The 22,003-nt window shown below is 34.9% G+C and overlaps 1 protein-coding gene across 1 annotated transcript in view; it reads left to right on the top strand.

The window, feature by feature from the left end:
* The window catches only part of LOC148956955 (barH-like 2 homeobox protein), an 80,506-nt gene that overhangs the window by 26,905 nt on the left and 31,598 nt on the right, over window positions 1-22,003 (top strand). Inside the window, exon 2 of the mRNA XM_089096989.1 lies at window positions 17,124-17,309. Within this exon, the coding sequence (XP_088953115.1) occupies window positions 17,124-17,309 (186 nt within the window). The remainder of the gene's footprint in view (window positions 1-17,123; window positions 17,310-22,003) is intronic.

Here is a 22,003-nt window from a genome sequence, read left to right as displayed (position 1 = left end):
ACCCCTGGACAAACACGTTTTTTGTGTTTGATTATTATTTTTTTTTTCCAGGAGTGATTGTATTTATCTAGTTGTCACTTTGAAAAGGATTTAATTTTTAACAGTTATGAAGTATAAAGGTGTCAAATACATTGGCTTTTGGTATTCAAATTAAAATTAAAGATATCGACTTTGACAATGTCGACTTTTCATAAACACTGAGTCTAAAGGCATTAATTGTTTCGGTGTTAGATAACCAAGTTCAAAACTGTCGACATTGTTAAGAAATATCCGTCCAACGCTTCGGCATTTTACAACAGAACTGAATGCTGGGAGTTTATTTCTTAGTTTTGTAAGTAGGCTATTTTTTGTGTACTTTTTGTAATTACTTACTTTTTTTCATTCTATATACTTTTACTTTAATTGAGTAACCCCTCACCCTCATATACGTAATAATTTCTGTGCGTTTTAATTTTTAATGTTGCTCCTTATCTTAAGTTAAAAAAATTGTTTTTTTCTTTTATTTCATGAAGCTTAGAGACTAACATTTTTCTAGAGGCAATAGAAAAAGTATGTCAATTAAGTAGTAGTGGGGGCTCCAGCTTCTATGACAGCCCTCTCAGGTTTACTATGACAGCCCTATCCCTTTTCCATGTGATTTATATGACAGCCTTCTGACGTCACAACACCCCTATCAAAAATCCCATGACAGCCCCTCGTAAAATTCCCAGGTGCTATGACATAATATCATTACTTGGATTGTTCTCCGTATAATAGAAAAGTAGTAAAAATAGGGAAAATTAACACAAGGAAAATTAACAAGTGAAGCTAATAATCTCTCGCACCTGTTTCTATTCAAGATTCCCGCCCTGTTACGTCACGCGACACGCCCTCGTGCTTTAAATCGGTTCATAGGGATGTAGCATTGAGTTTCTGCAACATGCCCTCCCCAGTTTCTACAACAGGCCCTCCCTTTTCCATAGAATTTCTACAACATGCCCACTGAAGTCACTGCATTTATGCAAATTCTCGCCTGGCAACAGAGATAATTACTTCGAATGTGGTCGGGATAATACACAAGTTTTAATAACTGGGGAGATGTCTTAACCCCTCGCACCTAGATAGCGCAGTCACCGGTTCTATTAAAGGAAACACACTTGGCAGGACTCCATGACACATCCCTTTGGACTCCAATGACGTCATACAACTTACCCCATTTCAAATGGAAAGGTCTAATAAGCTTGACGCAATTTTTATGTAAACATGCGTCAGGAACCCATGAGGGAAACACCGCATATAGCTCACAATTTACGTAATTATTGTGCAACACTGCAATAAGGTACTGCTTTTTCGCCCGAAACCCCCAAAGCGTTTTTTACATTAATTTAATGGCGATATACACTTTATGCAAGGTCAACGCATCTTACGCATGGACACTGGATCCATCACTGACAGATAATACAATTTTGACATTTTTTTCCCAAAAGTCTCAAGACATTTTCTTTTTTCGGCATTTCATTTTTCGCTCGAAACACCTTTCATTTTTCTCTATAGTTCTTGACCCTGCCAGGACTCGGAAGGTCATTCCCTTCCAATGGTACATCGCCCCAAGCAAGTAGTCCATGAAACTATTTCTATTATTTTTTATTTGGAACAATATTCTAAAAATAACCTATTGCATGACAGCTAAGATTCCGCATTTTTTGGCACTCGTTAGAATGACCTTTTTACTCTCCCAATTGGATAAACACCCGAGAACATTTTCTCTCAAGGTATTTTTAGTAATAAAGGGGAAATGCGTGCTTAAATTATGTAAACACCTAGGTATGAGAGACGCATCCCAAACAGTAAATCTTAAAAACACAGACATTTTAAAAATCAAATTGACAAGCAATAAAACATAAAAAAAGACAGCTAAAAAAACACAAAAAATAAAAGATGAAAATACCATATTATAATATACGCAAAAAGAACCATATATTATAGAAAACCTGGGGTTCTAGCCTGCAACCCCGGAGGGTAGGTAAAGGAGGAGTGATATTAGACATGCGCTTGGAGGGATAAGGCTGATACTAGATGCAATCCCAGACATATCAAGAGTTGCTAAGGAAAATATCCATTTCTTTGAGTACCTGTTAGATTTTTACCCCTTCATGGGAAAAATTCCTTAATGTTTCCACCCTAACTTTTAAGCTGTAGTTCACCCCATAATGACATTACATGACTCCCCCTCCCTCCACCAAGACATTTTTCAGGCATTTCCTATTAAAAATTATGTCTTTAAATCCCGTGATTCAAGTTTTGGGCAACCCAAGCCAATCATAATGCCCCACAAAATACTCCACACCGCCATGGCATTTCACCGATGTTGCACCAGCCCTTCCCCCGGGTGAGCTGATATTAGTGGTATATTTAAACAATATTAAGAGATATAAGATTGAAAGACTTTTAACGAAATGCGCCGTTTCATTGGGTATTGTTAGATTTCACTCCCCCTCTAGCGAAAAATTCATTTTGGCATTATGTCTTAACTGGAAGGACTAAACTTATATTTACAGTATTTTGTATCTGGAACCATATTCTAAAAATAACCCATTGCATGACAGATAAGATTTCCCATTTTTGGCAATCGCTAGAATGATGTGTTACTCTCCCAATTTGATACACTCCAGGGGTCATTTGCCTTCAAGATATTAATAAAGGGAAATGCGTGCCTTACTCGTCCTAAAAACTACATCTCAAGAACACAACCATTATAAATAAAAAGTTTTATTATTTCAATCAAAATGACAAGTAATAAAACATTTAAAAAAGACAGCTAAAAACAGACAAAAAATAAAAGTTGAAAAAGCCGTATCGTTAATATACGCAAAAACAACCGTATGTTATAGAAAATCAGGGCTCCTAGCATACAACCCCTGAGGGTGGACATGGATTAAAAGTGTTTTAAAAGCTTTTAAGGAAAATATCCCCTTTTCTTCATTAAGATAAATTTATGAATATTCAACAATATCCTAACAATAGGCTCAACCCTCCTAGTAGCATTCATTTTCAGAGGGCGGCGTGATAATAGACGTAATTTCTTGGACATTATTATGGCTTATAAAAGAATAAAATATATAAACAATAGCATGAGTAATTTAAGGAAAGAGCAGGGGAGTGGAGTCCAGGGGAGGAGGACTATTTTCGGTCGCCAGGTCAACACTGTTATATTTCTAAAAAAAAATTCGTTACAAAAAGCGGTAATTTTCAAACGTTTATTCATTGTTATCCCACCTCCGTCCACTAAGGTACCGGCCCTGCTCGCTGTCTGCCTCCGAGGAAGTGTTCCATCCCCCCGAGTGATTTTTCTCACCCCGACGCACCCAAGGGGGGTGCGTCGGGTTGAGCAAAAATGTCAAAACACGCAAAGGAGGGAAATTATATTTCGAAAAATTCTTGTTCCCACCATCCAGTGCACTACGGGGGAGTTTGGTCTGCGTCTACTCATTCCGCGGACGGAATCCGGCCATCCCGCGCGCTGCGGCGGAGTTTGAACTGTGTCTGCTCATTCCAAGGACGGAATCCGGACTTCAGCTAGGCGATAAAGGAGATTAAAAAGTGGTCTTGCTCGAGGTACTTTAAAATGTAGTAATAATAGGGAAATAATAATAGGGAATGTACTTGTACGGACTATTATGACGCCTCTGAACCTCGTCTAGAGTCGAAAGATCTGCTTGTAGCATATGCAATAGGTAAAGGCTTTAGTTTTTCGATACTGACTACCACGAAATCTATAATTTCAATAAAGAGTGTAACTTGGTTCACTCTGCAAATACTCTATTGCTAGCTTCTTTTAAAGTCCAGGGACTCGAGCATATGTGGTGAGGGAACTTAATCTTCCCATTTCAACTATATTCTTGTAAACACGTTTCAAAACTATAGCCATTTGGAACGTAAACGTATTGTGAAGTGCCCACTACCCTTTTGTATACTAAGAGATCATAGACTGATATTAACATACCTTCGCTTGGTAGCTTTTAATAGAGATTCATCCCCCTACTTCGTGTGCTGGTGTTTCCCAAAAATGATTTAAGATCATCTTTTCATATTTGACCATATTCTTTTAATCCCTTTAAAATATGTTTATTGCCAATAAGTCGTCTTGGGTAGTTTGATTACTTTAAAAATTTATACAAATAGCTTTCAAATGATTCAAGTCTTTTACGATTTGCAAATCTGATATTTAATTACCTAAAATTGCAAACTTCACTCTTTTTAATATCAATTTTGTAAATTTTCAAAGAGAAAGGTCAAAATTCTTTTACATTGCTCTTGATACGATTGGGGTAACAAGTCTAAAAATCTTGGTAAGACTTTAGACAATGACAAATATTCTTCTTGTTTTGGTGGTGGTGGTTAATTTTCAGACTGGGTTTGATCAAGGAAATTTATTTTTAGCGGTCTTTCGCGGCGGGTTTTATGCCTATCTAGTCAGTCGGAGTCAGTTCATGACAACCATCAAAAAGGTATTTGATGACAACCATAAAAAAAGTGTAAAAATGTGGAATTTTGTAATCTTTGCCAGAAGAAAGATCACGGATGCGTGTTTGTTTGTTTTTTGTTGTATTTTTCTTCCCAGGGGTGATGGTATAGACCCAGTCGGCCGAGAACGTCGGGAGATGGTTCATTCTAGCTCTTGTGCCCTTTTTAAGTGACAAAAAAAAGTAGAGAACAGCTAGGGCTCCTCCCGCACCATTTTTTCCAAAGTCGTCCGATCAAAATTTTGACTGTTTTTGTTCAGCATAGTTGAAAGACCTAATAACTATATCTTTGGACATAAAATGACTCCCTAAATTCCCTGGGGAAAGTTTTTTAAGTTATAGAGTTTTCCCATTGTTTTGTTTTTTATAGGAAAGTATGCATATATTTCTCGGGTGGGAGGGGAGAACGAACTTTCTACTGGGTAAAATTTTCCATGGAGAAAGAAAATTCCAGGGGGTGAACTTTTCAGGGGAAAGTTTACGCTAGTGGAATTTACCAGAATTCCTATACGAAATTTCTTTGTAGGTCTTGCTTTTTCTTTACCGATTCAATTTTACGCGTGGAGATGTTAAGGGTAATTGTCTGGGGTAAATTTTCACCAGTTGAATTGTCCAGAGCATTTTTCTATGGGGACAGATTTTCCCTTCGAGGTGGAACTAGGTATCCTGCCGTTATTTAAAAACAATCAGAAATTAAACAAAATAACGAGTTTTTTCAACTGGAGCAACATTAAAGCTTAAAGCAAACAGAAATTATTACACATATGAGGGGGTTGCGTCCTCCTCCACACCTCGCTCTTTATTCTAAAGTTTAAATTTTGTCCGAATTCTTTAAAAACGACTCCTGAAACACAAGGTTCGCTTAATTAGAACAACAAGTACCTTTTTTTAAAGTGCAGAAAAACTGTAGCGGGAAGAGCGAAGTGTTGAGGAGGGAAGAGCCACCCTCATATACGTAATAATTTCTGTGCGTTTTAATTTTTAATGTTGCTCCTTATTTTAAGTTAAAAAAATTGTTTTTTCTTTATTTCATAAAGCTTAGAGACTAATATTTTTCTAGAGGCAATAGAAAAAGTATGTCAATTAAGTAGTAGTGGGGGTTCCAGCTTCTATGACAGCCCTCTCAGGATTTCTATGACAGCCCTATCCCTTTTCCATGTGATTTATATGACAGCCTTCTGACGTCACAACACCCCTATCAAAAATCCCATGACAGCCCCTCGCAAAATTCCCAGGTGCTATGACATAATATCATTACTTGGAGTGTGCTCCGTATAATAGAAAAGTAGTAATAAATTATAATAGGAAATATTAACAATTGAAGCTCCTAAGCCCTCGCACCTATTTCTATTCAAGATTTCCACCCTGTTACGTCATGCGAGACGTAACTCGCGCTTTAAATAGGTTCATAGGGGAATAGCATTGAGTTTCTGCAACATCCCCTCTCCAGTTTCTACAACATGCCTTCCGTTTTCCATTGAATTTCTACAACATGCCCTCTGGCGTCACTGCATTTATGCAAATTCTCGCCTGGCAACAGAGATAATTACCTGGAATGTGGCCCGTATAATTCACAATTTTTAATAACAGGGGGGAGATCCTAACCCCTCGTACCTGCACAGCGCAGTCACCGGCTCTATTAAAGGGAACACACTTAGCAGGACTCCATGACACACCCCTTTGGACTTACGACTTACCCCGTATCAAACGGAAAAGTCTATTAAGCTTGACGCAATTTTATGCGCTCAAGCAAAAACTTGCTACTATCCACTCAAGCAAAACTTGCTACTTCTGACAGAAAAGTTGTTATCATAATCAAAACTGTTACTTCTAAGAAAAACTGTGTATGTTTGACAGAAAACTTGTAACTAATAACAGATAAATTGACTTCATAACGAAAAATTGTTACTTCTATGTGAAATTTGCTAGCTTTGACGAAAAACCTGGTGCTATTAGAAGCTATTTGTTACTCCTAAAAAAAAACTTTTACCGCTAAGAAAAATTTGAGTGTGTTAAGTAAAAGTTTATTAGTATTAAAGAAGAAAGTTGATACTTCGAAGGGAAAATTTGTTAGTGTTAAGGAAAACTTGCTAATTCTGGTAGAAAAATTGCTATCCTAACGAAAAATCGTTTCTTCTACGAAAAATTGTGTATGTTGAACTGAAACTTTGTTACTTCTAGCAGATGAGTTGTCCTCATAACGAAAAATTGTTACTTCTAAGGGAAATTGTGTGTGTTTGACAGAAAGTTTGTTACTTCTAACGGATAAGTGGTCATCATAACGAAACTCTGTTACTTCTGAGAAAAATTAGGTATCTTTCTCAGAAAACTTGCTAGTTCAAGCAGAAAACGTGTTACCAGTGACGAAAAATGTTACTTCGAAGAGAAAATCCGTTAGCGTTAAGTAAAAGTTTGTTAGTATTATGGAAAAAAATTGATGCTTCGAAGAGGAAATCTATTAGTGTTAAGTAAGAGTTTGTTAGTATGAAGGAAGAATGTTGTTACGTCGAAAAGAAGATTTGTTAGTTTTAAGGAAAACTTGCTACTTCCGACAGAAAAGTTGTTATCATAATCAAAAAATTGTTGCTCTAAGAAAAACTTGGTATCTTTGACAGAAAACTTGATATTTCGTACGGAGAACGTTTTATCACTGACGAAAAATGCTATTTTCTAAAGAAATTGCTCTGAACTAAGACAAACAATGTTAGCCCTAAGGAAAAAAGTTGATGCTTCAACAAGACAATATATGCGTGCTAGGAAAGTTCTTACAGTAGTATGGGAGAGTCTATTTGTTTCAATGGGAGATTTTGCTGGGGTTAAAGAAAATTAGCCGCGTTTGACAGAAAAATTGTTATTAAAATCAAAAAATTGTTATTTCTACGAAAAATATAGTGCTTTTGACAAACAAATTGCTAGTTCGAACAGAAAACGTGTTATCATTGACTAAAAATGATATTTCTAAGAGAAATTGGAGTGTGTTAAGTAAAAGTATGTTAGTTTTAAGGGAAAAAGTTGATACCTAGAAGGAAAAATTTGTTAGTGTTAAGGAAAACTTGTTAATTCTGACAGAAATTTGTTATCATAACGAAAAATTATTAATTTTAAGAAAAATTGTGTATGTTTGACAGAGAGTTTGTTACTTTTAGCAAATAAATTGTCATCATAACGAAAAAAGGCTACTTCCAAGAGAAATTTGGTATCTTTGGCGTAAAACTTGCTAGTTCAAGCAGAAAACGTGTTATCAGTGGTGATAAATGTTACTTCAAAGAGAAAATCTGTTAGTGTTAAGTAAAAGTACGTTAGTATTAAGGAAAAAAGCTGATGCTTCCGAGAGAAAATCTGTTAGTGTTAAGTAACAGTTTGTTAGTATTAAGGAAGATTGTTGTTACTTCGAAGAAAAAATTTATTAGGGTTAAGAAAACTTGCTACTTCTGACAGAAAAGTTGTTATCCTGATCAAAAAATTGTTACTTCTAAAAAAAATTTGGTATCATTTACATAAAACTTGATATTTTAAACGGAGAACATATTGTCACTGACGAAAAGTATTATTTCTTAAAGAAATTTTACTGTGTTAAGTAAAATGATGTAAGCATTAAGGGGAGAAAAAGCTGAGGCTTCAACGAAAAAATCTGTTTAGTTGTAGGTAAAAGTTGTTCAGTATGAAGGAAGAATGTAGTTACTTCGGAGAAACAATTTGTTAGTGTTAAGGAAAACTTGCTATTTCTGCAAGAAAAGTTGTTATCACAATAAAAAAATTCTTCTCTAAGAAAAATTTGGAATTTGACAGGAAGCTTGCTAGTTCGAACAGAAAATGTGTTATTATCACTGACGAAAGATGATATTTCTAAGAGAAATTTAAGTGTAATAAGTAAAGGTATGTTAAGTTTAAGGAAAAAGTTGATACTTCGAAAGGACAATTTGTTAGTGTTAAGGAAAACTTGCTACTTCTGGCAGAAAACTTGTTATCATAAGGAAAAATTGTTACTTCTAAGAAAAACTGTGTATGTTTGACAGAAAATTTGTTACTTCTAGAAGATAAGTTATCATCATAACAAAAAATCCTACTTCTAAGAAAGTGTCTGTAGGTGTTTGTATGTTTCAAATGTTAGAAGACTCGTACACTTATGATGACTTGTGTCATAGTGATAGTAGAACGTGTTTATTGCCTATTGTCAAGAAACATTAAACCCAGGAATATTTGGTGTTCCAGGAAAAAAAAATCATATTCTCTAACGGTGTTAAAAAGCATCAAGTGAGAAACGAGTTTTCCTTATTACTATGAAATATTATAGCCCAGAAAGGAAGTGTATTCCATATCTTTGCTTAAGATGTGCACCACTATTAATACACACCACCCATGTATGTGCCGTGCTCGGGGGGGGGGGGTTCGATGGGGTTCTTTTAGTCGAGTTTGCAAGATACACTATCGTCATTTATATTAGACTTGGCCACGAAAATCCTGGGAATTTTCCAGGAAAACAATGTATCAATGGCAGGAATTTTGCCAGGGCTGGAATCTTGCCAGTGCACGAATCTTGGTAGCTGAGCGCTAGAAATGGGAAGATTAAGTTCCTTCACCACATATGCTGGAGTCACTGGACTTTAAAAGAAGCTAACAATAGAGTATTTGCAGAGTGAACCAAGTTACACTCTTTATTGAAATTATAGATTTCGTGGTAGTGAGTATCGAAAAACTAAAGCCTTTACCTATTGCATATGCTACAAGCAGATCTTTTGACTCTAGGCGAGGTTAAGAGGCGTCATAGTGGTCCGTACAAGTATATTCTACTTGCAATCATTGTTTTAGTTGTTATGTATATGTCGTTCCATTGCACTCAAAGAGAGGTGATGAAGTTGCTAAAGCTATTGAATCTCATCTTTGAACACGTTTGTTATAGGAAAATTCAAACAGATCGAGGTATTGAATTTGTTAATCCACATGTAAGAAAGGTGCTGTTTAAATATAATACAACTATCATGGGCATTGTCCAATAAAGGCGGCATTTGCTGAACGATTCATAAGAACTATTCGGCTTTTAATATCGGGATACTGTACATTACAAATACTGTTGCTTTTATGAAATATTTAGATAAAATAATTTTGTTTTATAATCAACACCCTCATCGATCCCTGTATAGTCTTACTCTTCTTGAAGTTAATCATGACGGTAACAATACACTTGACATTTTTCTTAGGCGATATTCCAATAAAAGGAAAGTGAAGAAAAAGAAATTCAATCTTCGTGATATAGTTCGAATCAATCTAACTATTAATATTTTTGGAAAGGGGAATTATTTGTGGTCCAGTGAGCTTTTTATAGTGTACAAAATCTTATACACTACACCTGTAACGTATTGTCTACATGACATGCAAGAGGAAGATATTCTCGGCGGGTTGACGAGTATGAATGACAAAAAATTAAAAACAATGGAATATATAAGACTGAAATGATATCAAAGAATCCAACTTGCAAGGGTAAGAAACATTTGCTTTTCGTTGGCTAGGACACAATTCTGATTTGGATTCTTAGATTACCACTGAAGACGTTCACAATGCCCAATGATTTCTATGTGGCATTCATGTACAATGTCTCTGACATCCTCTTTGATGATTTCAATAAAACTAACGATTTTTGGACAAAACCCTCCCCCACTATCAAATTTTATGGAAGGAGCGAGTTTATCTTGTGGATTGTATTCTTAAAAATACATATGAAATCCTGAGAAAAGATCATACACATGATATAAAAAATGGACCGAAAGATTGGCCAGTGTATGGGGAGGAAGAAGAATGGATAAAAATTACTTAATTCAGATTAATAACCACATCTCACCCTAAAATACAAAGAAAATGGTAGCAGCAATGATTTGTATCGTGCAATTGAAAAATCTCTGCTCGTAAGAATTTTTCATTCCACTTTAACTGTTCAATGGAATATTGAAGGGTTTACATTAGCTCTTCCACTGAAAATGAAATGGCTCGTCTCAACAATAATCTGAGAGATATTCTTGGTTTTGAAAATAATATATTCAATGGTAAAAGTGATGCGCCGTCAGTGGGATGGAACGTGTTCTTTTCTTAGGTTATCCACTCTGCTTCTCATCGAACAATTGTATATTTCCTTATGTATCTTTTTTTAGACCTCCAGAATTGGTAATACTAATGTCCCCCTGCTACGTCTTAGTTAACGAAAAACCACCCACGATCACATTCACCACTACAATATAAAGCACCTTCAATATATTCCTGTAAACACTTCATATTTTGAGCTCTGTCAGTTAACATTAAGAAGTGGATTTGGTGATCCTTTAGCAATGACATAAGGTTTGGCTGTCAATACATATGATTTTTGACCCATTCATTGAGATGGCTAATAGGAAAGGTACTTTTGTTTGTCCCGATATTGATTGCTATGTTGCTACTCATAAACAATAGGGCTATGGAATGGACTATTACAAGGTTATTCCGTCAATGTCGGGCTACGGTCTTGGCAATTCGTTTGCTCAGTTGTTTCACTCTGCACTATCCCTGGCTAAAAACTATATCACTCTAGTTGCCATGGATTTTGTGTCCTCTACACTACACGACTGGTGGTCTGGCAAGGATTTTCAAATAAGTGTTTCTCAAAATCTCAGGTCCAGCAAGTGATCTCTCGGCGACCGACTGAAATCACGACAAAGTGGAAAAGATTTTACAAAAGGTGAGAAAGTCTCTCAGGAAAATATTTACAAGGGGTGAGAAAGAGACTGGTGTTCAGAGACTGAGCATCAGTCTCTGCTCAGGTCAGAACGGAAAAATATCACTCTGGTCAAAGAAGAAAATTAAACCAAGAGTAAAAATTGTTGGATCGAAAAAGGATTTCTTTTCTTAGAAACGGCATTTTTGTCACACTAAGAGTCTCATCCCTCAGTCACCTCATCATTGAGTTTTTTCAATGCAGAATATGTTGATGTGAGTGTAAAACATGGTTACTATTTTAGTAATAGTGTAAAACATGGGAACAATTTTATCCGCAACGGCCACTCTTTGAAAACGTGTATTTTCAAGTTTATTCCAGTGAAGACTATTTTTTAGATTTGATTTCCACAATTATAGATTTGCATGGCATTGTGTAAGTGTTGCTGAGGGGTTATCCTATAAAAAATTGTTTAGTACAAATTTTGTTTAGACAAATAAGTGTCTATATAAATGGAATTTTGATCAGCACAAACAACAATCTTTCAAACTATGCAAGTTACAAACAATTCATGTCGATGACTCCAGTGTCATATTAGAAATTGATGGGCTTAGCAATTGGATTTGGATATAAAACGGACAGTGACACTACCAATATACTTAGAGATGGGACAACTAGTGATTTAAACTTGGTTGGGACCAAGTTAATATGTCTCAACGAATGCCTCCCAGTGTTAAGATTGATATAAAGTTCCAATTTACCCCATACAATTTCATTTTGCGAAAGGTACTTACCACCACACCTGATGAAACAGTGTCTCTTACTTTGGAAATCCTTCATAAACGAGAACGACATATTATGAGTTCCATTTCTTTGGAAATAGAAAAATTAAGAGCTAGTGGAACTAATATCAAGCTGCTCGTTCCAAGCACAATCAAATATCAACTGCATATTGCCACGGATTCATGTATTTAAACTGACTCTTAGTTTATTAATGGTGAAACTCATTCAAAACTTGTTTTGGCTTTTGTAAGAAATTACATTGTAATTCGATCATGGACGAATTCCCCTCACGAATTTGCAATGTTTGGACTTTCATCACTTGTATGTAAAGTAGATAGAATTCTGCTCTACAATTTATCCTTTTATAAATCCAACAGGACCTTATATTAATTGACCATGTATCCCTAGATCGAGATTGACAACTATTTGAAATTGGTATAACCGATACAATATTTGCAAAAATTGATGGTATCATTATATTGGATTTGTCTGTTACTCAGGATATGAGTATCGTCCGAATGGGCGCTGTACGCTTGGAGTGTACCTTTGCCGAGCCTTAGGCAGAGAGTATAGCATTAATCTCGCTAAATCAGTTTGAAACCTATGGGAAATTCCCCCCCGATGGTAGTGTTTTATTAGACTTGGCACCTTGAAAACAAATCAAATAGTCAATGTATTCAATTTTGATCCGTGCATGTCCTAATACAAAACTTCTGCATACCTTCGGATTTCCTTGAACATATTGATAACACTAGCGATAGCATTATCATTAATAATAGTAGCCTGTCAAGTGTAAATACGTGGTATTGGCTTTGCATCTTTAAAATAGTGACGAATATTGAATTTTTCGATCCTGTTGGCCTACCGTATGCATTTTACACACCGCACATCAAAAACTTTTTCGAGCAAAATGGAAATCTATTATTCAAAGTTGGATACACTAACAAGATTTATCCACCAAAAGCTGTGGTTTTCATGCTCGACTATATTTTTTTCCGATTTCGTGCCTACACTTACAGTCAAAATCTCAGCATTTATGTAGACAATCCTCGATTGAACGACTTCATAGTTGAAAGTACTCCTTCTTGCCTGTATAATATATATTTCAGTGCTCTAAGAGTAAAGTGCTTTAAAAAATATTTTTGAATTTTCTTATTAATAAAAAAATAACGATAAGTGGCGGTATGTCTTCAGGATTCAACTTTTACCCATCTTAACATTCGAAATCAGGGTTAAATGTTTTAATTTACAATGTAACTTTCCATTATTATATCTCTTTGTAAAGGTAATAGCACTATTCTGATTCATATAATAAAATTCACGTGTTTCAATTTGCTTATTTGGAGCAATGTCAAATACGAAATTCTCATATGAAGAATCGCTTTTTGTAACAGCCAAATAAAAGTCTGTAGGTTTATAATCATAGTAGCCAATATCTTCACAGCGAGATCCTAAAGACAAGATTCTTCTATTATTCCAACAATTGAAGTGTTGACCAGGTTTTGCCCCACCAAAACAAATTAAAACCACGACGATACCAGTCTCTTAAAAATAAACTGAAATCGTGTTTAGAGTTTTTTCCAACCATACAAGGGTAAGTATTTTCCATTGATCGCAAATATCATAGTGACAATTGGGACATAAGAAACCTCTAGTGTGAGAGTCGCAAGCATCTCCAAGACAGGAGTTACAGTCCTTAATTTGCACTGCATATCCTCTATGCAATTTACATGGACTGCATAACCTACACTTGTTGTCATAGTCAACAACAATAGTACAAGCTCACGGGATGACCAGCTGCCCATTGTATAAGATAATAGTGGACATGGGTAGAACATTTTTTCACTGAAGACTGTCTCACTTCCAAAAACTAACTGACTTACAATCGATAAAATGGATATTCCTTTTACTTCTTGGGGGAGTAATAGAGTTACGTCACAAAACCTGTTTTGTCAAGTTTTTTTCTACTTTTTTGTTGTTTGGATAGAGTCTAGATAGTGTTCAAAAGCAAATCCATAATATCACTTTGTTTTGTTTCGATTAGATGTCAATAAATTGAGTAAACGCATCGGGACCGCGACGTAGAAGTCTCTTACAATAGTCCGAAAATGGAGAATCATTTTAATTATATCGTCAAGCATTCTTTGAGAGAATGTTTTCCTTTGAACAGATAACATTTGAAACTGATAATTTAGAATCAAACATTTTTTCCTAAGTCAGTAGATTCCACATGATTGCTTGTTTCTCAAATCCAATCATTTTCAATCTTAACACTCTCACTGCCGATTATAGTCTAACAAAGCCAGAGAATGAAGATTCTTTCTGCCTTCTCATCGCTAGTAAAATATCCGACAAGAAAAGTATTTTCAAGAAATGGAACAGCAACAAACCCGCTCCTTTTTTATATATTGATTCAGATCAGTGTCTTCAATACTTTTCATTAATGCATTTAATCCATCTAGTAGCCTTTGTGTATGCATTATACGCACTTTTGCTGCAAATTATAAATGTTCTTCCAATTTTAATTTGCTTGATGATATCACATATCTTGCAAACATCTCGGCCCATTCAAGGGTTAGCCGATAACCCCCTTGCAATTTTTATTGCTACATTAGGTACTCTTAGTTGCATTTCACCGCTGCTAGCGCATTCAGCTTCCAATAGTGCAAAAGCATCAACTACTAAAGAATATGCCATTAACAACATCCAAAATGCTGACACAGTGAACTCTTTTCCAATACTGAGGTAAGTGGACCGTAAGCTCTTGCAAAACAAGTCACAAAAGATTGTGTCATCCTCAATAAATTTAAATAGGTAAACAATTACGTAACAACCAATTCCCTATAGTTTTACATAATACCCAGGTGTACACAATCAATAGCAGCCTCTTGACAGATTAGCAACTTCAGGTAACCTCCTATGGCTGTCTTTAAATTATTGTTCGTCTCAATACTTTTTCCACGGGGTATAAGTAAAAATACTTGCCTCTCGTTCTCGGTGGGCTTTTGCCGACCCCAGATTTTTTATTATCTGATCTTTGAACTATACTTTAACAAAATTGCTAGCTTAAATTTTATCGGATAAGTTTGGGTGAAAACAGGGCGTGGAGAGCTATTTGCCCTTTAAATATCTTTTGACTCTTTAAAAGTGAACCAGAACTTCAAATTTCGAGTAAATGAACTCTCTCTGAAGCTTATACGAACACCCTTTCAATAGGAACCACATATGCCCCTGGACATAACTTACAACGCTTGCCGCCGGCCCCTGGAGGTTGTGTTGACCCCGGAGTTTTTATTATCTTATGTTTGAACTATTTTTAACAAAATTGTTGTCTCAAAATTTTATCTGATGGGTGTGTGGAAAGAAGTGCGCAGGGGACGGGGCTTAGTTGCCCTCCAATCCCTTTTGGCTCTTAAAAAGTGAACTCGAACTGTCAATTTCAAATCAATTAGCCCTCACGTAAGTTCATATGAACATCCCTATGGGTCTATAAGAACCATATGCATCCCCAGGGCATAAAATACAACGCCTGTCCCCGGGCCCAAGGGAGTTGTGTTGACCCCGGAGTTTTTTTTATATGATTTTAGAACTATTTTTAACAAAATGGCTATCTCAAATTGTTATCAGATATATTTGGGAGAAAAGGGTGCGAGGGGGACTACTTGCCCTCTGATCACTTTTGACTCTTAAAAAGGGCAATGGAACTTCTGATTTCCAATCAATTGAGCCCCCATTGAAGCTTATATGACGGTTCCTCCCATATGAAGTACCTCTCGAAAAAAAACAATAAAACATTGGAGCCGTATGACCTTTACTATAGGCAGCGCTATAGCGTTGCCTCTGAGAGTTACATCAGTATCAGTATATCAAGGACCAACCTTTGTTTTGTTTTTTTAAACTCTGATTTTAAAAAAATCAAGGAAATATTATCTTGAAAAATGTGGAAATTTTGTTTCAAACCTATTTTGCAGTACAAGTTTTTTGAAGTCAGATACCTATAAAAACTATTTAGAAGTATGCTTAAACTAGTGACTGCAGAGTATGATTCTTTGCCTCAATCAGAAGAGTAACGGAGCCTTTCTTCTCCAGACCCCAACTTGATTTCTTTGTTTATTTTTTTACATTTGTAGGCAATAGGCTGCATTGTACAGAAATTTCAGCCAAATCGTTGTCTTTTCCACTATGCTACCATTTCCCCTTTTTTCTGGCATACTTTTTTAGGCTCGTATTTTATGAAGTTTAACTACGCGAAAATATGCCATTCAATGTCCTAGTCAATTTTCTCTTCAATTATATCACTCACTAACACCACTATTTCCATTTAGAACTCTTGAAAAAAAAAAACTTCCTTAACAAGGAACTTGTCAGCAAGTTTGCCTAAAAAACCCATTGTTTAAAGTAAAAATGAGCTACTGTACGCTGGCTAGGGGAACCGAAACTAAACACCATAACCAAAATCGGCCAGGATCGGCCTGAATATTAGGACTTAAACGGCTCGTGGTAATACAAGTCTGACACAACTCGTTTAAAATGTAACTTATGTAATTCCACTGATTAATTGCTATATTTGATTTATTTTGCCAATTTATTTGCCAAAATTCCCAAAACACTCATTCTGCGTATCGATTTTCATGTTCAAAAGCCCTAAACAAAAGTATTAATGTCCACTACCATGAAAACCATAAAAAATCCTATTCTAGTATGTTAGGGTCACCCTTCTTAGGACTTTTTCATGGGATATATACTGCCACCCTAGGCTTGGGGTATTGCAAAAAGTGAATCAATGAAGCTATACTATCAAATGAGTAACAAACAAGAATTTTATACTATTTAAGATATTTTCAAAAATCCGAACTTTCCAAGTGAATCCTTGTAAAATCTTTTTACATGGATTTTATAGAAAAATATATTGAATAATCTTAGATGAGATAATGTCTATTGAACTTTGTTTTGTCAAATTGTGCTATCAATTTTAAGACTTATTGGTTTAATTTAATTTTTAAATTAAGAGCAATATTTGCTCATAGCTTTTTCTAAGCGGGGGGGGGGGGGGGATCTCTCAAGGAGTGTCATTTATAAAATTCAAGTGTATGAAATACCAATTTTTTTTGTAACCCGATTGGAGTTTCAATATTCTCTTACCTAACCGCTTATTTAAGATACCTGCAATCAAGGCGATTTCCACTGCTTAGTAGCGACCCAGTTACTACACGAAGTACCTTTGAAGCTGGAGAGAGGAATAACCCCAAGTGGGGGGGAAGAAATTAGAACTCAGCAAGATGACAGGATTGAAGAACAAATTAACAATGCTACACATTTTCGTATTTCTTGTGGCAGTCCAGAAGGTATCATATTAAATATTAGATTCATTAGCTGTTAGCTAGAACTTTCTAATATTGAATTTATGATACGTATTTGCACATCAGTATTTTGCCCCTAAGCATTTCAAAGTGTTGATAAGTATTTCTACATAAGAACTATGAGAAAATAATTCTAAGGTCTAACATGAAAAAGACAACTTGTGAAATGGTTTCAGTCAAGACTTTTGCTGATCATGAACTTTAATTTTATAATGAAAGCATCAACTATCCACAATAAAATTTGTAAGAAGTTTTAATTTTCTGTTTTTGTTTTTCGGGTTCTACAATAATAATTTTCTCTCTTGTAATTACAAAAAACCAACAGTGATTTTCTGGGGAAAGTAGTAAAAACCGGAGGGATTTTTTCATGTAGTGTGAGCGGTGCTTCCACTATTCGATCTCAATTTACCCTACTTTTTTTTATCAATTTTCCCTAAAATTCCCTGTATTTAGGTCTGATTTCTCCCTATTTTTCTCACTAGAAAAAAGAGATATTTTTCCTCTTTTTTCTGTTTTAATTTTCTTTTTTTATATATTCCCAAGAGTTTGATATCCATGATGCCTGAATCATTGTGTAAAGCAAGGGATAAACTGTCCCTCAGAAAAGCTGTCCTCTTAATATGAGCAATTTTTTTTTATTTAATTTTCTGTTTTTATTTGTTGGGTTCTACAATAGTAATTTTCTCTCTCGTAATTACGGATATTAATAGTTTTTCTTTTATTATTATATTTAATATACTGTTCGCACTAATGACAGATTGATGAAAGGCTATATAAAACTTAGGGAAGTTTTCCGGGGAAAACTAGTAAAACCCGGAGGGAATTGAGTGTGAGCCAGATTTACTGGTATTATTTAGAAAACGATCAGATTTTAAATTTAAAAAAAGGTTTTTCAACCGAATGAAAGGAGCAACATTAAAACTCAAAACGTACAGAAATTATTACGTATATGAAAGGGTTGCCCGAGTACTCAATACCTTACTCTTTACGTTAAAGTTTGACTGTATGTCGCAATGTTTTAAGGACGACTCCCTGAAACACAAGGATCCTTTTTGTCTTTTTAAGTGCTTAGAAGTGCTAAGAAAAAGAAGAAAAATCAAAGGAAGAAAAAACTTCTAAGAAGCTAGAAATAATATTCAATGTAATTGAACAGCCTAAGAGAATGGGAACCTTAGAGAAGATTCTGGCACCATATTGCATGCGATATTATTTATCATTACAGGATTAAAGTCTGATCTTGGGGAAAGCAAAAGGAATTTGAAAATGACTCTTTGTATTACGAAGATGATGATTATTTTTGTAAATTAAAATTTACTAAAAAAAAAATCAAGAATTACCGTGGATCTGGAAGATGCAGCCAGACAGTATAATTGTAAAATATTTAATTTTCATATTAAGAAATTAATAAAAAATAGTCATTCTGCACTTGTCCCAGATGAACATAGAAACTGAAGAAGAGTTAGAGAAACTACGAGTTAGAGAGAACTTTCTGAAGAAGAGTTAGAGAAACTACGAAAAGAATTGAAAAGGAATAGCACCTCAATTGCTCATATTATGGTAAATGAATTTTTGAAACATGGTGGAAACGAAACCAAAGATTAATTTCTGAAAAATTGGGAATAACATTTTTGAAAAAAATAGATCTAAACAACAATTTTTTTAGAACTTTAATTCCACCCCTTTACAAGAAAGTTGATGATAGTTAGTGTTGTAAATATAGAGCTACTACCGTGGTTGATCTTGGCTCTCAGATTGACATTTGAGAAGTGCCTGAATAATCAAAGTATTTTTAGTCCTAAATCTTATTGAATATGAGCAGGCGCTTGATTCAGCCGATAGAAGAGCTTTAGTGAAGGTCCTATCCTTGTGCGGTGTACGAGAAAAATGTATTACAGTAACAAGTACTAGTGCACGAGAGACCTATTGCTACGCTTGAGGTAGGAAACGAGGTTATTAACTGGTTTGGGATTGTATCAAAATTTATTCAGGCTTGTGTCGAATCCCCATTCACATGGATCATTTTCATGGACTCTGTCCTAAGGAAAACAGCAAAGACTTTGGGAGAGCATAGAAACAAACGGGTAACAACCTCCAAGGGTCCGATCATACAGAAACTTTGAGTGCCTTGGATAAAAATTTTAGCAAATAAATGGAATTTTTGGAAGTTTTGGGAGCTAAGGGGTTGAAAAATAAGTTTGAAAATAAATGTTAAGAAGCCCAATTCGCTTAGAATAGGAATAAATGAAGGTAAATAGGTGATGTTGAGTATGAGAAGACCAATCAAGTGCATAGCTCCACTTACCTAGGTGGTATTATTAATAAAGATGCAGTGGTTCCCAACTGATGCCCTTTTCACTGGTAATTCCCTCTAAAAATTCCTCCATGGGTAGTTTAACCCCAAAAATCCCCTTGCCGTGGACATAGTCCTCATGGAGAATCCCCCCGGAAAATTTACCACCCTCTCTTGGACATTTTCCCCAAAAATTGCCCCATGTGTAAAAATGAGCATTCAGAGGAAAGTAAGAAAATAAAAGAATAAATAATAGGTAGAAACTGCAAAATTCTATTTGATTCTGAAATAATGATAGAACATAACGGTTGCGAGGTGATGTTTTGATTTCTCATAGTGTGGTAATATAAACTATAAGCAAAATAATTTGCATAGTTATTAGAAATGAGGTGCCCTGTCCTATTCAATTTGTTTCCTTCTGACTTGAATTTTGACTCCATGCTATTTAAATTTTTTAAGAATAACACTTAAAAGCCGTTCAGGACATACTGACGTGCACCTAGCAGACGTGTTCTTGATCACAAAGGGTGAACATGGACCATGTGCTATAAATGTCTGTGCCACACCAAGTCCACGGGAAGTAACTACTTGCCCTTTTTAGTACCAGTCAGTATTTTAGTGCACTTCCATCAAAAGCCGCCCCTCCAACAGCTGCCACCAATTTTATATATCCGGATTATTTTCTTTACCCTTTATCTTACCTTCTGTTATACTCGTATCTCAACCCCCGTTACCCAAGACACGGAAAAAATAAATTAAAAACATAGTAATATATTAATAAAAGCTATTCTATCTATATTTTGGAATAAGGGAATTTGGAATTCTAATTATTTTAAAAATAATAATTTTTTGTCCTTCCTTCTTATTCTTGGTTTCCCTTCCTAATTATTCATGGTTTCCCTTTAGCTGTCAATTTTACATGTGAGGAAAATTTTCTGGATGGGCAGTGGTGATATGCTGGAGGTAACTGTCCTTGGAGAGAGGGAATTTTTCACATGACTTTTCAGGAAGCCTTCCAAGTGGCTGGTGGGGGGGGGGGATCAGCCAAGAATCGCGCATTAGATTTAATTTTTTTTTCTATGTTGTACATAAATTTATCTTAAGTATTTCAAATGAGGTGGTATCTTTTCCGAATTAAATTTTGATCTTCGAGTTCATCGAAAATGTGTGAGCCTCTTCACTATAAAGCGTTGGCTCGAGTCAAGTCAAGCTGAGGCCTATAGGGCTTGCATTGATTAGGCAGATGTCCTCCGTGACATTGATGAAGCGGAAGTTTTTGCACTTTTTGCTTACATTTACATTGATTGATCGAAAAAAAGAAACAAGAATTTAATCAAGATTATTGTTGGTTTTTACTTTATATATTTTTTCTAATTGTTTTTCACTTGCACTTTGCTATTACTTGCTTATATTTTAGACTTATAACTTGTTAGTGATAAGTGATAGTTATCACTATAGTTATATAGTTATCGCAAGATATAGTTGTCACTTGCTTATAGTTGGGCAACTACTCGCTTATACTTTACCGCCATTATGAGTTGGGTAATCCATTTGATTTTTGGTAATCCCTAAAATCTATTCCCTGATAAAGAGCGAATGGATATAATTGTTCAAGATGCAAACCGTCTAAATACATTCTAATTCAAAATTAGAATCACTGCGCCATTTTCTTAATAGTATTGAGGGGGTGGTTAACGTAATTAAACATTAAAAAAACTAAGTTCGGGAACGTTCAAAGGCACATCAATTTTATTGAGACACACGCAAGATAGATAGAAAGAATCTGAATAGTTGCTGATGTATTTTCATTTCTTATTCAGTGTAATAAGTATAACTATATATATATATATATATATATATATATATATATATATATATATATATATATATATATATATATATATATATATATATATATATATATATATATATATATATATATATATATATATATATATATATATATATATATATATATATATATATATATATATATATATATATATATATATATATATATATATATATATATATATATATATATATATATATATATATATATATATATATATATATATATATATATATATATATATAACTAAGTACATGGGCACCGGCAAGGAGGTCCAGGGGGACCATGACCCCCTTGTAAATTTGGAACTATAAAGTAATCATAAGGAAACCAAAGGAAAGAGACCAGAGGGCTGTTTAAGGGTTGTTTAATTAGAACAATAAGCAACTTTTTTTGAAATGTCGAAAAACTGTGAAGCGACGTGAAGTGAAGTGAAGAGCGGGGTGTTGAGTGGGGGCGCAACACCCTCATATATGTAATAATTTCTGTTCGTTTTAAGTTTTAATGTTGCTCCTTACTTTCAGTTAAAAAAAAACT

The sequence above is a fragment of the Artemia sp. Qi Xiang Cuo genome, chromosome 1 (genome assembly GCF_049724085.1).
Source record: "Artemia sp. Qi Xiang Cuo chromosome 1, ASM4972408v1, whole genome shotgun sequence".
Classification (NCBI taxonomy): Eukaryota; Metazoa; Arthropoda; class Branchiopoda; order Anostraca; family Artemiidae; genus Artemia; species Artemia sp. Qi Xiang Cuo.
This window is presented reverse-complemented; position numbering and strand designations above follow the sequence as displayed.